This window comes from Argentina silus (assembly GCF_951799395.1).
Source record: "Argentina silus genome assembly, chromosome: 13".
NCBI lineage: Eukaryota > Metazoa > Chordata > Actinopteri > Argentiniformes > Argentinidae > Argentina > Argentina silus.
This window is the reverse complement of record NC_139667.1, coordinates 6,729,107-6,744,769: the sequence shown is the minus strand read 5'-3', so window position 1 is coordinate 6,744,769 and position 15,663 is coordinate 6,729,107. Positions and strand designations below refer to the sequence as shown.

At 45.4% G+C, this 15,663-nt stretch overlaps 2 protein-coding genes across 2 annotated transcripts in view; one reads left to right on the top strand and one right to left on the bottom strand.

Annotated features, from left to right (window-relative positions):
* Positions 1-2,854: 2,854 nt before the first annotated feature.
* ccdc177 (coiled-coil domain containing 177) lies at positions 2,855-5,467 on the bottom strand (the record flags this gene model as incomplete). Its single annotated transcript, XM_083682820.1, has 1 exon — positions 2,855-5,467. The coding sequence occupies one exon, from the start codon at positions 5,465-5,467 to the stop codon at positions 2,855-2,857; it is 2,613 nt and encodes an 870-aa protein (XP_083538946.1).
* A 7,332-nt stretch (positions 5,468-12,799) lies between these two features.
* smoc1 (SPARC related modular calcium binding 1) overlaps positions 12,800-15,663 on the top strand; it is a 35,735-nt gene continuing 32,871 nt past the window's right edge. Inside the window, 1 exon segment of the mRNA XM_083683706.1 lies at positions 12,800-13,027. Within this exon segment, the coding sequence (XP_083539832.1) occupies positions 12,923-13,027 (105 nt within the window). The 5' untranslated portion in view covers positions 12,800-12,922.

Genomic DNA, 15,663 nt, shown 5'->3' with positions numbered 1-15,663 from the left:
CATTAAAAATAGAAAATCAAATGTATTGTACATAGTGGTATAGCAACTGTGTGTACTGTTACATATATGTATGATCTAGACTTGAGGTCAGCACACGTATTATAATTCTGTGTGATATACTCTGTACAAGTAATGTATATGTTGTCATTGACCAAAATATGATAGCAAAACTACACACAGAAAGATGACCTCAAACCTAATAGTGTGACCCATATTGTCATCTTTTTTAGACACATCCAAGACAACACGTCATGTTTGAAAAAATCTTTGAATTTATTTTTCGCGTATTTGATTGTATTTACACAGATTGTGTCTTTACCAAACAGGGTTTTATCCACTTGCGGGTTGATGAAAATGATGGATGACTCGTTTCGACTTGTTTTTCTCTGATGTGGAACTCGATTCTGCTGCGGTAGCAAAACCCCATCACCCACCAATCAATGCTACATGTGTATGCATATTCTGCCCAAGAAAATGTAATACAATTATAAAACAACTGCTAAACTATAAAACTCTGACTGTATATGATAATGTACACAATGATAAATTAAATTTTCACCTGTGATCATGTGAGAAAGAAGCCATCATGTTTTGGGGAGGGATACGGGAACATAACTTTATTGTATTTATCTACATGCCATGACGTTATCAAAGTGTCCCAACCTTACATGGTCTTTTTTTACTGCTACAGTATAGAGGAGCTGTTCTGTGAGTAGGTAAAGTTCTCTTGGCTGTGGGTCATTCCTTTAGACTTGTTATTCCAGAGCATTCTGTCGGGCAGGGAGGTTGATGATGACTCCATCATCCACTCCTGCTTCACCAGAACCTGTGTCACCTACAAAAACATAAAGAAATATCAATGTAAGAGAAAATAATGATGTTTCATGATCCCTTAAATGTATAAATTGTTATCCTATGCATCAATGAAGAGCTGATACTTGCAAGTGCATTGTGTATTCTTTCACCGTATTTTTGACCACACCAAACAACCTATTCTGGATCTGTGAGGGCATTTCAGTTCTTGGCATAAATAGCAACATTAGTAATTCTGCCATTCCATTTCCTCTCCCTTCTGTCTATGAAGGACTGTCTAGTCAGTGCTTTAAGCCTGGCTTCTGTCTTTCGCCAGCCTAATGCTATATTGTAGGGCTCAAATAAATTTGGGCTTTATCTTAGTATTAAGATGACTGTTGGCAGATTACCTTTTCTATTAAAAGCATGTGAGTGTGTGTAGTGGTACAGGTTCCAATCTAATCAGGCAGAGTAAGCAGGCCACAGATGGCCTCTGTCGTGGTAGTACTCCTGCAGAGAGAGGCTGGCTCTCTAGGTCACAGTCTTAATAAAGGATTTCTTTCAGAGTGAACCAGGTCCAGAAATGCACAGAAAGCACTGCAGTAATTTCCCTGCCCAACATAATCAATATAGCACACACTGTAAGGCTGAGCTTTTTTCCAATAATGTCCTTTAGGAACCGACTAGAATACCCTCCCCTCCTCCTCTTCCTCCTCCTCCCCTCCTCCTCCCCCTCCTCCTCTAGCAGCCAGCCCCCCACTGGCTGTTCCTCATATTCCCACGCACTCTGACTCACTTAGCTCTGGCATTTTGCCACCCCCCAGTTCCATCCCTGTTCCCATCGCCATGGCAACGGCTACATCATAGGGCAAAACCCCATGTGTATTTCTCTTTCTTTTTTAATCAGAGATTGCGGGATTAGTACAGAGGCCTCTAATGCCTGTTGGCTAGGATATCAGTATGTGTGTGAACATTTTAGTGCAGTGTGTGTGTGTGTGTGTGTGTGGGGGGGGGGGGTTAAGGGTGTGGTTTTGGTGTTAGAATAATTTACACCACTCATTCTGAATTCCCTAGTGAGAACGTGTGACAGGAACCCTATTGATGTTTGACCCTATTGTGACCTAACTTTGATTCCACTGCGATTAGAGAGTCTGTTGAAAAACATGTACATACCTGTTCACCTTCACATAGACCCATTAGATGCTGGGTGGCTGGGGACAGAATGTGGGTAGCCTATTTGGGGGTCAGGGTCTCTTGAGGACATGTCCTGTTCCTTTATGTGAGGAGAGACAGGCATGTCCCGGAGGGTCCATGAGGTTAAGAACGGCGCTGCTGCAGAACCACGGCTCTGATGTCTCATCAGCAGCTGGGTTGTGCTGAGATCACTCTTCGTGATGTCACTTCGCTCAGCTGCATTGTCAGCGATTCAGTTCAGTAGAGACAGTAACAGCCAAGGGCTCTGTACAGACTCAGCTCTCCATCTGCATCACACTGTACAAAAGGGCCCCTCATTTGCTTAGGGCTCTCAAAGCATTTACTTCTTCTTCTTTATCTTTCTTATTTCCCTTTAAATAAGTGCTCCATTAAGAGGCATCGCAGTTGTCATGGAGTTGTGCTTCCTGGTCAACAAAGGCGCTTTTCATTCCAGCAAAGCTTTCAGTCTTCTAGCTGTGATGGCCAGGGAGCAAAGAGGAGGGGTTGTGTTACCCCACAGGGCAGCTCACTCTCGACATATTATATGTAGTAGGCCCCTTACAGGATAACTGTTCCATTTTTCTAAACAACAGACAATTTTGTCTGCCATTGTCACTTAACCCACTGAAGAAAAGTATATATTTTCTTTTGGTTTGCATTTGCTGAAGAGAATATACTTCACGATACAGTATGTTAAAACAAAGGAAGGAATCAAATGTGATAAAATCCAATTGACAGGGAAAGATGATGGGAGCTATAGTTCCTTATGAGAAATGATCTAAAGCTGTGCAACCGCGAGGCCAGCATGGAGGCTAAAGCCAAGCACATGACCAGCCATAACCTGTAGTCCACAGCATGAAGGCGGGGCTCATTTCTCATCCAGGCTAGCATGGAACTGGGCCTCAAGAGCCATCTTATCGAAGGTGCGCATATTGGTCTCTTCCCGCACTTTGTCCCGTACATGGAAGGAGGCGCGGGCCGTGTTGCGGGCGCTCTCCAGCACGGCGCGCTTCTCCCTGAAGATCTGCTCACTCTTCTCCAGCTTCCTTTCGATGGACTGAAGCAGCTCTAGGCGCCTCTGCTGCTCCTCCTCTGCCACACGCTGCCTGTTCAGCCTCTGCAGCCTCTCTTTATCCCGCCTGCTCTGCACTGCCCTCTGGGCCTTCTCCTTGGCCTTCTCCTCTGCCACCAGGCTGGCCTGCTGGGCCCGTTTCTCTGCTTCCTTCGCCCGGGCCTCCACCTGCTGCTGTTGCTGCTTCTCACGCTGTTCTGCGGCCTTACGCGCTTTCTGACTTTGCTGCTCCCCACGTTTGGCCTTCTCTTTCAGCTCCTGCCCTCGACGTTCCACTATCTGTTCGTAGTTCTCCAGGGAGCGGTTCAGCTTCTCTTCTACCGCCTTCCTGGACACCTCTCTCTCCTCCTCCTCTCGCCGGGCGATCTCCCGGATCAGGGCGGTGTGTCGTCTGCTCTCTGCATGGTTCAACCCCCGTCGCTCCTCTTGGGCCTGGTGCTCCTTCTCCTGCTTCTTCAGCTCAGCCATGGAGAGCTTCTCTTTGATTAGTAGCAACTCCTGCTCCGAAACCGCAGCCCTGTCTTCCTCCAGGGCCTTCAGAGTCTGTTCCTGCAGGGCTTTCCTCTGCTTCTCCTCCTTGGTGGCCTGCTGGAGCCTCTGCTGACGGCTGCGCTCCTGCTGCTCGGCCATCTCGCGCCACCGCTCCTCGCTCTCGGCAGCCTGGCGGAGCTTGGCGGCCGCTGTGTCGCGTTCCTGCTGGCTGAGGCGGCGTTGGCGTGTAGACACCTGGCACTGCCACGCCCTCTGGCACTGCAGCACGGCACGCTGCTTCTCCCTGTCCTCACGCTCACGCTGGAGCTCCCCTAGACGGCGCTCGCTGTCCCACTGGAGGTGAGCCACGTAGCGTGTCTGACTCATAATGTCCTCCTCCTGGTATCTGGCCAACATCAGCGCCGCGATCTTACGGTCGCGCTCCGGCACGGCCTTAAGACCCCGCCGCCTCACCTCCTTTACTATCCGCTCCACCTTCTGTGTGGTATGGAGGGAGTGGCTGAGGTCGCCCAGGCTGAGGCTGCGGCCCATCAGAGAGTTGAAGGTGGCCAGGGTGCGAGCGCGGGGGCCGGACGCTTTTGCCCAGTAATCCTTGGGCCCGTCCCAGCTGTAGGAGGAGGAGGCGCCTGACTCAGAGGAGGTACATGTGGTGGTAGTAGTTGTGGTGGTATGAGTGGAGGAGCAGGTAGTATCCATTCTCCGCTGCAGGGACTCCAGGGAATGGCTTTTTCCTTGACTCTTTGACTGAGATTTAGCATGTCCATTGTGCTGAGCGAACACCCCGCCTATGGCTCCATTGAGAGATGCTGCAGTTGGGGTGACTGGGCTCTCAGTCGATGTCTTTGACACAGTGGATGTTAACGAAGTGGCAGTTCTGGGGAAGGAGGTGGGTTTTGAGGCTGCTCTGGGAAAAGTGGAGGATTTTGAGGATTTTGTGGCACTGGGGGCCTTTCTGACCACTGTTGGTGGACCTGAAGAGACTGGGCGTGTGGCTGGGAGGGCACATGGGGACACCTGAGCATTGAGGGGGGCTTTTATATGCTCTGAGAAAGATCTAGAATGCTTAGCAGAACCAGAGTAAGGACCCTTAGAGGACACAGAGCTAATTGAACTGTTTTTTGAGGACTGGACAGATTTAGGGGAGGTACTAAGGCTAGACGGAGCAGCTTTAGATATAGTAGCTGTGCCAGCTTTAGAGGTCGGACTTGACGTTGTTGCAGTTGCTCTAGAGGACGAGCTAAAACCACTGGGGGGAGATTCAGGGGCTGGAGTAGAGGTCACTGGTACACTTTTAGGTGACTGAGTTGAGCTAGAATCGACTGTAGGTTTGTGCTGCAGTTCCCCTGAAGATGCAGGGGTGCTGCCGTTGCCATTGACCTCAGCCTGCAGGATCCGCCTCTTCTCCTCCCTAACGATCCTCTCTCTCTCCTCCCTGCACTGCCTGAGTTTGCCATGCCTGTCCCTCTCATACACCTCAAACAGCCCGGTGGCGACACGCATGGAGCGGCCCGGAGCCTCACGGGCAAAGTCACCTAACGGGCGTGACAGGAGCTCCACGGGTTTGACCCCACATCGAGCACAGGCCTCCAGAGAGCGAGGGCTGGTCAGAACATAGCGACTGCCCTCTGCAGCTGGGGTGTCAAAGTTGTACAGGTCCAGATGCAGCTTGGGCGACGGTTCCTGCTCACCACACTGGGGCTGGCTATCCTGAGGACTCGCCTCTTGCCCATCCGGGGCTGCGGTCCTCTCCTCCGGCCCAGCCGGGGGTTCTGTCTCACCTTTACTGTCCACGCCCTCCTCTGACGCCATTCCATCACCCTGGTCTGGTATTCTGGGGGCTTCAGAGGCCACAGACGGTGTCCCAGGCTGTGGGCCTTTGCATTTGTTCTGATCCTCAGCCTCCGAAGTGTCAACCATAGTTGGCTAATAGGTGGAGAAGGGAAGGAGAAAGGGATTGATGGGGGGGCAGATGATACATGAGAGGAAGGAGATTTTAAACAGAGGATTATATTGACGTGTAGGTCTTAACAGTGATGCAATCTGTGGGGGAGGGACAGCAATGGTCCAACATGCATGCGTGCACACATAGGCCAAACATTAATGCTCTGATTATGCTCCAGATGAGGCATCCTGCTTCAGGGGAATTACATAACACCAGGGCCATAAATAGAAATGACTTTAAACAAGACTTGACATAATTCTACTACAATGGGGAACATGTTTGTTTCCATTTGATTAAACAGTTTGAAATAATTTGATACATTTGGAATATTTCTTATGCACAAACAAGCATGCAATAGGCCTAGGGGCTCCACATGACAGCTCGACACAAGCCTAGACTAGAAATCACTCGATATTGCAGGGCCTATACCAATTCCTTCCAAGAGCAAATCCCAATTAAAATTCATGTTATGAAACTGAACCAATAGACATATTCAAATATTCATAAAAGCTCAATTATAAATCTAATATAGTAGGTATTTTTTTTACTGTTCTTGAACATTTACAGATTTGGGGTCACATAGGCTACAGAGGGTTACTGCTACCACTGAAATATGCCTATTGATACAGCAGACTGCAGGCCGTCTGCACCAACAACTCGCACATTGCATCCATTTTCATTTACGACTGAAACCACATTCATTCACTCCCGCTGATGAAGAAAAAAATGTACATAAATGTAGTATATAATTTATGTTTTGATAAATTCATTTTAAATGTTCTAGTAGAAAGACTCTCTCTGACTCAAGCAGCGCCATGTAAACACCGACTGACCTGCCAGTTCGCCGATAGTTTTCAAAACCGATGCTTTGTTCCAATTTAATGTCTTCAGTGTCCACCGTACCCTGCATAATATCAGATTACAGAGGAAACGCTTACACTGCTGACCCAGCGATGGAATATCACATCGTCACAGCCCTCAGCGACACGACGCAGACGGTGTCTTTCTCCATGTATTCATCAAGAGCAGTTCTCGAATAAACTCTTCACAATTCTGCGAATATGGATCCACAGTCTTCAATTTTTCTCGCTTCCAAGGGCTTGGTGGGTTTTCCAATATAAAATCTGGATTGGTCCTTGCGCAGCCTCTGTCTGATCAGCATCCACCTGCTATTCTGCACTCGCATCCCTCCATCTCAAGCATCCTAGCTCCGCCTGCTGCTTGTGACAATATGCAAAAAAATATTGCTGTATCTCCTTTGTCCGCTTGTTGATTTAGCAAAGGGTCAATAAACTCTACTCAATACTCATACTGGCGGGCGAATTAATGTGCCGAATGTGCATCTACTGGTGTCTATTTATTTTTTATTTTTTATTATTATTTAATTGAGAAATAATGTATAGCCTTGGCCAATATAAATATCTTATGATACGTCTACCACAAGGCCCAGATGCTCTCATTCCAAATATTGAGGTAAAAACTACAGAGGCTATATGAACTTAAAAATATATTTCCAGTATAATTTGATAGAGTTATGGCTAATGTAGTTTATATGAGTGTAGCCGATTACTCTACACTGTTGCTAAAACACCTATAGTGAATATACACTCACCGAGAACTTTATTAGGAACACCTGTACACCTTCTCATGGTGGAGGTGGTGTAATGGTGTGGGGAATGTTTTCTTGGCACACTTTGGGCCCGTTAATACCAATCAATCATCGATTCAATGCCACAGCCTATTTGAGTGTTATTGCTGACCATGTGCATCCCTTCATGGCCACGATTTACCCATCTTCTAATGGCTACTTCCAGCATGATAATGCACCATGTCTGTTTTGAGAGCAAAGGGAGGCCCTACCCAGTATTAATATAGTGTTCCTAATAAAGTGTTCGGTGAGTGTATGTTTCAGAAGATAATTGAAAAAAAATAAAGAATAACATTAATTATATTGCACAGAATTCAGTGCTGAAAATAGAATTCATATTCATATACGTTCAACTACTAGTGAGCTATTTTAAGGTTCTGTGTAATGTCATTTATGGCACAGAAATGGAAAAATGGAGACCAAGGCTGTAATAACAGAACATAACAACTAGGGGGTGCTGTAAGCTCGTGGTGAGGTTGGGAGGGATGCGCATACCTTTGTCAATCAGCATCACAAGGGTCAACTTGCCCTTACTTTTCTTAGTGGTGGAAGCATTACGATTTGATATTGTAACATCTTTTACGACGCTTCTGTAGGGAAATTTTAATTTGTAGTCCTCCATAATGAAAACATGTATTACATTTTTAAAAGGCAGACCAAGCGGAGTCTGAGAGCCAAATATGGCCAGTCTTCAATGTTATGGAGTCAGGTGGTGGCTGATCTCCATCATGTATGTTTCACATCTCTACTGATGTACAATCCTGCACTTCAAAGTAGTTAATCGTTTTTTTTTGTGATAGAACCAGAGGACTGGTTTACTTATTCCCTAGCATCATCCCTTCCTCTCTGTTGATGCCTTGCAATATGTTCATGTTCCATTCCAGGAGTATGATATGTTCTGACGAGGGAACTGGCTCTGAGTATATGCTATTGTTGGAGTCCAAGCTCCTCAACCTTTTTTTTTTCACGTTTATGATTAATGATGAGGCCGTTTCTTGAAGAAGCGCCATCACTCTAGAACCTGGTGAGCGATGTCCAGAGGGCCACCCATAGGGTGCAGGCAGAATGAGGCGACACAGAGCAGGATTATATAACTCGGGGTAGAATCTACAGTGATGACCCACTAAACTCTTGACCCGGTGTGGGGAACAGTGCGAGTTTAATTGGCCCCGCCCGCGAGCCGTATCAGAAGAACAACGGGTAAGAAGTGACATCAGGGAACGTGCGGGCTGGCTTGTTAAATGGGGGCATGGGTTCTAGAGAGGGATGGGGGGGTGTCGCTGCACAGTTCACTGGTGCAGGGGTATGTTCCCCAAAGCTGGACTAGGGGTTCATCGAGAGGTTAGTTGTTCTGCGCAGTCATGGAATCCAAGGCCTGGGAGGCGCAGCTTAATGCCTATGTCACCGCCTGCAGTGTAGTCTGATCTGGAGTTCCCATATATAAGGGAGAGGAAAGCAGGTGTTGGTAATTGTAAGGAAGTTAATCAAGCACAAAACTAATCGCAAGGGCATTCACTGTGTGTGCTTTGAATTGGTAGTTTCCATCTGATATACATTTTTTGTTCTAATTGATGTTAAATGACTACAACTTTCAGTCTCCAGGTTGTGGTAACTTTCAGTCTCCAATTATGCCTCCTTTATAGCCTTTGAGGCTGATAAGATTTCTGGAGCTGCCCCAAAACACCCACACCACTCCTTTCCTCTCCTCAGATTTTCCACATTATGACACAGTGTTATCATATTTGTAAAATATCTAGGGAAATGGAGTGGGACATTGTGGAGGCGGTGTTCAAGTGGAACAGTTTTAGAAACGCTCTGTAATGACTAAATTCTTCACTTCTCCCTGCTTCTCTACTTAATGCTGTTTGGCCTTCAATTCAGTTTGCCTGAAAGCAGCCCTGCAGGGATTTAGGACCCTGCAACTAACAGGCTCTCTGGTCCTGTGAAGACTGGGACCTTTCGTTGCCCCCAGTTCACATTTCCAGCCGGTTTGCCAACAGAAAGGGCCACGTTTTCTTGACAGTTTCAAACAACTCCCCCCTCCTGACCCCCTGCTTTCTCTGTCTCCCCCCCACCCCCCCCACCCTCTCTCTCCTCTGTGGGATGGTACAGGGGTCCCATGTAGACAGTGCCCCTCCTCGTTTCAGGGGAAAAGGTCCCAGAGACAGAGCTGTTAATTCAATCAGCAGAGTGGTATGCTCAATTAGGCATCCATAAGGGCTCAGGATGGGTCCCGGGGCCCTGTAGAGGGCAGGCAGCCCAGCCCCCGGGAGGCATTAATTGTGGATGACAGTGTGTAAACAGAGGGGTGAATAGGCAGCGCAGGTGCGGGACACCCCAAGCCTGGCTCAATAGCCCTTTTCACACCCGCTGCTCTCTTTCTTGCACTCTCTCTCTCTGTGTCTATCTGTCCTTCACTCTTTCTCTCACTCTTTTTTACTCTCGAGTTGCCTCGCTCTGATGAATGGAACAAGGATGATTTGGTTATTTGTGTTAATTCATTTGTGACTGCTTATTTATGTGTTTATGCATGTTTGTGTGGCTTGGTATGTGTCTTTGTAAGGGAGTGTGTGTGTGTGTTTGTGTGTGTGTGTAAAAGATGTAATAAGAGGCCAGGTTGCTGCTGTCCAGAAAGCTTGGCCGGCCCCAGGACTATGCAGCTCCCCGGATTCAGGAGCTAGTGAAAATTGCAGCCAGTACATGTAAAAGATGTGGAATTTATCAAATGAAATCCAGATGAGGGACTTTAAAGGGAGAGGGCTTTCTATCTGACCTCACATTTTTCTGTTTGAAGTCCCCTCTTTGTCTGTCTTTCTGTCTTTCTTTCGTTCAACTTGTTTGGACCAAGACATCTTCTCAAAACCTTACACTCAGACCCATCGCTCATTTCTGGAGATTTCCCTTGGGCTTGGGCTTTTAGACCACTCCATCTGAAGAAGTATTGTGCTTTGCAATTTAATGTCACCACAGACTTGTCATATAACATAAATCCTGACATAATACATGCTCTACAAATATTGTAATTACTGTCTTTTTTAGTCCAAATGTTTGTTAGTAATTACTGGTGAATACAGTATACGTTTATAAAAACGTTTTTTTTGCACTGAAAACATACAAAAGACAATCTTAGGTAAAGTCACTATGGTCATTTTAATTTTTAATTTAATTTAATTTAATGTTTTTTCATGAAAAATACCCACATATAGTTCACACTGCCGTACAACAGAACACACCATGTTTGAACTCTGTGTGAGTGTAAGCAGTATGTTCTACCTTCTGACATAATTGAACACCAGTGTTACATCTCTTGGTGGTCGCTGGCCTAATCTGTCTGTTTCTGTGTCTGCATGCAGACACCTGCTAATTTTCTGCGTTATGTGGTCGGTGTAAGCTGGCAGGGGACAGCAATTGAGGATCTATGGAGGGCCGCCTCAGTAATTGGAAAGTACATTTCCTTTCAGCTTGTTCATTCAGTCTTTTTTTTTGCAGAGAGGTCTTTCAAGCCCCGCCAAATGACAACAGAATTAAGTGTCGAGCCATGCTTTCCCTAGAACAGTTTTACACCCCAGAAAACTCTGTGTCTTTGTTAGGGTGGAGGGTCGTATGAGGAGTGAGGAAAAAAGAGAATACAAGACATAAACTGATCTCGTTAACATTCCTAGAGACACTCCTGTTCCCCATGTGAGCCCCCACCCCTTACTTCACCTCCCCCAGCATAACTTCACACAGCCCAGGACATGAGTGGACCGGCTGGCACAGAGCACAGGGGGCCCAGCCAAAGCCCCAGGGTGAGAACCAGCGCCAGAGTAGGACGCATCCCACCTTTCACTGCTATGATAATGATACTGTGTTGATGCTTTGTGTGGACATCCAGGTCTGATAAACAAGACTCCAGGGTTTCTCAGTAGAAAATATTTGGTTAAATGTCCTTTATATTTTGTTCACTTTGCCTTCTCTCCCTCCCTCTCTCCCATTCTCTCTGACCCTCTCCACCTCTACCAAACCTCCCAAATTCCCTCCGTCCTCACTCAGAAAAAGGCCCCTCTGTTTAAGGCGGCACACACAGAAATCATTAATGCTGACCCTAATTGTGCCAATTCACACTCCTCAATAGCTCTAATTACAAGCCTCTTCATTGACGCACTCAAAAAGCCGCTGAACTGTCATAGCCAACAATTAAATAATATCTATAGGGACAAAGACTGGGGATGGAGTGGGGGGTGGGGGGTGGGGGGTGAGTGGGGGGGGGGGGGGGGGGGTGGTCACACATTCTTTTAAAGGGTGACCGGACGGCCCTTTTCAGCTCTTTAAAGGCCTGTTTCTCTGGGTGTGAGGAGTGCTGGACTAGAGCTGAACACCTGCACTCAGCACTCAGTTTCCCTCGCTCACCCTCTCTCTCTGCTGCTCTCTCTCTCTCTCTCTCTCTCTCTCTCTCTCTCTCTCTCTCTCTCTCTCTCTCTTTCTTTTTCACTCCCAATGGCTCACACAAATGTGAGGAGCGTGAGGAGAAAGTGAAAGAGAGAGGCAGAGGTTGAGTGGCCAGACCAAGTAGCGCTCAATCTTCCCATATGATGTACACTATATATATATATCTATATCTATATATATATATATATGAATTAATTTGTATTTACTTTTAATAATAATCTGAGGCATGCCTGAAAACAACTTTGTGAAAATGAGTTGCAGAAGGAACGGTACACACATGTACAATCACAGCATTTATGTCAATCTTATGTACAGTATAAGAGAAATTATATGGAGTAAATATAGACCGGATATGAAGAGAAGACAGCTGGTCTTGTCCTATTAGCTAGCCAGGTTCAGCCCCCCCCCCCCCCCCCCCCCCCAACCCACCCCACTAACACCCAAGCTGACCTCCTGATGTGCTTGTGACAGCTATTGACTTTTGTCAATAGATGTTTGCCATTGTATCCCTGGTAGAAGGGCTGAATGTCACGGTAGCAGAATACCAGGCTATTTCCATAGGGTAGACAGCACTTTGAATAGGAACGAGAGCCTCAATATTGACCTCACTTCTTATGGCAACACCTTTATTTATTTTTATGTCAGACTGAGAGAAGCCCATGATTCTCTCCATCATTGCACTGATATGCCCTTCTATTCAATCAAATCAGATTTGAGCTGTGGATCTGTCATTGGATCAGCTAATGTACATTTGTTAAATGCAATGAGCATTCTGACTTATTAGTAATACCTTTGTACCTCATGAGGATTAGGCCAGATACTGTAGGTAATATTCATGTCATGTTTTACAATAGGGCAGTAACCTATCATTATCAATGGGCAATAACAGCATTGGTGTGAAAAATTAGTCATGTCTAAGGGGGTGGGGGTTAATTTCCTGTTCTCAACTGTCATTGGACCTCCGTGGTGTCGCTCATTGCTGCTATACCCACCCCCTGCTTTTAAAATAAGTTCCAATGGATGCAGAGGTACTCAACCTGTAGCAGTCGAGATGAACAGCTGGCCCTCAAGCAGTGGATAAAATCTGTCACTATGGTGACCGTCAATGCATGAAAGCCCAGTACCCTGGTGGCACTATGTGAATATACATGATTATAGAATCTTAAAGAAATAACAAAAGGAAAAGCTCACAAAGGAAAAACAGTTTGGAGAAGAAGAGGGAACGTTTGGAAGTTCTTTCTACCATTGGAACTTTGGTGGAACGTGTTTGGCGCATCTCTCCATTCGACAGACTGAAAAAGAGCACCTACCACCACCTCAAATCACCTTATTTAGTCCTCTACGACGGTTAACTATGTTACCTCGAAGTTACATTATTTTGACTTTTTCCCATTTTTTCGTGCTTCTGTTGCTGTGTCATCTCCCTCAGATCTGCACTCAGAAATCAACTGGTCCACGGGTGAGTTGCAACTTTACCTGTAGGTTATTATTGACTTACTGCTGCAATTTTTGCAGAACAAAGTATTAATTCGTTGGCTAAAACAGTGTCTTTTGTCACACTGAGGCTCTTTCAAAACGCAGAATCTGCATGCACGTGTCGGTAAAATCGAATCAACTCAATAATAGATTTTTGTGGTGCAAATTAGCATCTTTTTTGGCTGTCAAAACTCAAAATACCTATTCAATAATGTCTGAATTACTTTGGTGCCAGACATGGCTCATCCTCACAAATTAGTGCAGTTCGCAGGTGCCCTGGGTCAAGTTAGTACTGTAGCTGCTGCTCTGCTCTAGTGTCCTTGTCGAAGGACGGGTCAGCAGGGTAAGTTTGGATATCGGGAAGTTAGAGAGGTGTATAAATAGAAGAGTCGACAGGATGATTGATCGAAACATACTGTAGTCGGTTCAGTGGAAAATGTTATGTTAGAATCTCCACTCATCAGATCTATGAGTTGCATTTCAAGAAAGAACAAAACTCTGTGGTCAGAATATGAACATTAACATTATCATATTGTTATTACCGGTATTCATACTCATATTGTAATAATGACTGCTGTGGTATTGATATTTGGAGCACAATGTTGGAGGCTAAAATGTGCACTTTTGATTTGCAAATGTCCTTTTTATGCACAGAGAAGTAGATGCTAATCTAGATGTACTGGCAAGATCAGTATTATTTGAATAATGGATAGATAGCTGGAGCATTGTGCAGGGGCTTTGCATTTTTCATAGGAGCATATTCCTGTTACTCTCCTCTATGATGAAATAAGAATGACTACCATTGTTTTACCATTGCAGCTTTCAAATGATGTTAAACAGAGATGGATTTGTCTTACCTAAATTGTGTGCTCACAAAGTATACAGTAGGATTCCCTTCTGCCACTGAAACTGATGTGTTACTGATGGTCTAATGGTGCGCTCAGTATGTGAGTCAGTGATGTGCTCAGTGCCTCTGCCTGTTCTCTGACTCACTCTTCAGAATCCCCCTTATCTCTGCAGGACAATTAGTACATCTCAGCGTCTCTCTCTCTCTCTCTCTCTCTCTCCCCCCCTCTCTCTTTCTCTTTCTCTTTCTCTATCTCTGCCCTTCTGTCTGTCCTTAGGTCCTTTCATTGGTTTAAGCAATGGCAAAAAGAAAGAGGAACTAACCCAACATATACATGACTTAAACATGAGCCACCCAACAGTTGTGGAGTTCAATCTTGTTATAAGGGCCTGTTCCAGGCAGAGAGTGAAATAATAAAGAAGAGACCTTGTTCAAATCACAGATGGACTGTAATATTTGTGGTCAGAAGGGGGAGGATGACTCAGATAAATCGTCGAGCCTCTCACACATCAAGCCTATTTCACTGCGTTCAAACAGCCTGCGCAACAAAACAATGTACCATCAATTGATTTAAATGGTACAGGGTTAGGTATGACATATTGCGGGTACTGTACTACTTAAGAAGTGTAACAAGCTGAAAACTGTTTTATAATCATGAATGCAGCACCAAAAACATCGGAAAACTTTGTAGTCACTTTGTTTGCGAAACACAATGAAAAGCAGAATTTAAAGGGGCACCGAGAAGTATTCATGCCACAGTACCTTCCACACAACTCTCATCACAAGAAACCTCTATATTAGCTTTATACTCCCCCCCCCCCCTCCCCCCTATTTAATGACCTTAAAAAACCACTCACAACACCCACATCACACAACATCACTGCTCTCCTGGCATTGCTCATACGCTGAGGAAGAACAACACGTCTACACACAGTCTGCCGCACGCCCCCACTTTACCACAGATACCTTTAACATTGCTCACAGCTGCCGTAATAATCCCAGAATTCACACCCCCACTCTCCACATTGACACAGTGAGCAAAGTCTTAAGCTAACACCACATAGCACCGTTCTGGGTAACGTCTTAACAGTTCTTCTAGGTTCCCCCAAGGAGAGTCCTGTGATGCAATATCTGCATACATCCAATTATCTTCATCACTTGTGAATGCTAGAGAGGTACACAAACAGGATCTCACACACCAACTAGAAGCAGATGCAGCGCACTCAATTTAATTTTTGTTTACTTTACACTTTACAGATGCGTTATATTGTAGATCATTCAATCACCCACGCAGTTGAGACAACACACACTCTCACCTCATTGGCTATTGGACTCTAGAAATGGCTAGGCGGTAATTGGTCTAGAAAGCAAGGGCTTGGGGATTTAACGTCTTGTGGGAGTGAATTTATGTGTTTTTTCTGGAACTGCAAACAAGGGTGTCTCCTGGCCACTTTGTACTCACTTGGAATGCTGTATTTTTTTAGAGTTAGCATCCTTACACATGTATAGAGATATATCATAAAGTTATGATAGAGATAAAGTAATTACATCAATCATAATTGGACAAGGCACGGTGGCAGATGCTATTGCTATCGGACATGAATTATCGATGTGATTCACAAGTGTCAAGTTATGGGAATGAAAAAAATGTGTAGAATGCTAAACAACTGCTCTGCCTCCCCCCTCCTTGCATATTTGGCCAGAGAGTGCAAACCTATGGTACTCACTGCAGAGTAGAGGTTTTAGCACTTGTCTTATTTATCCATACTGGG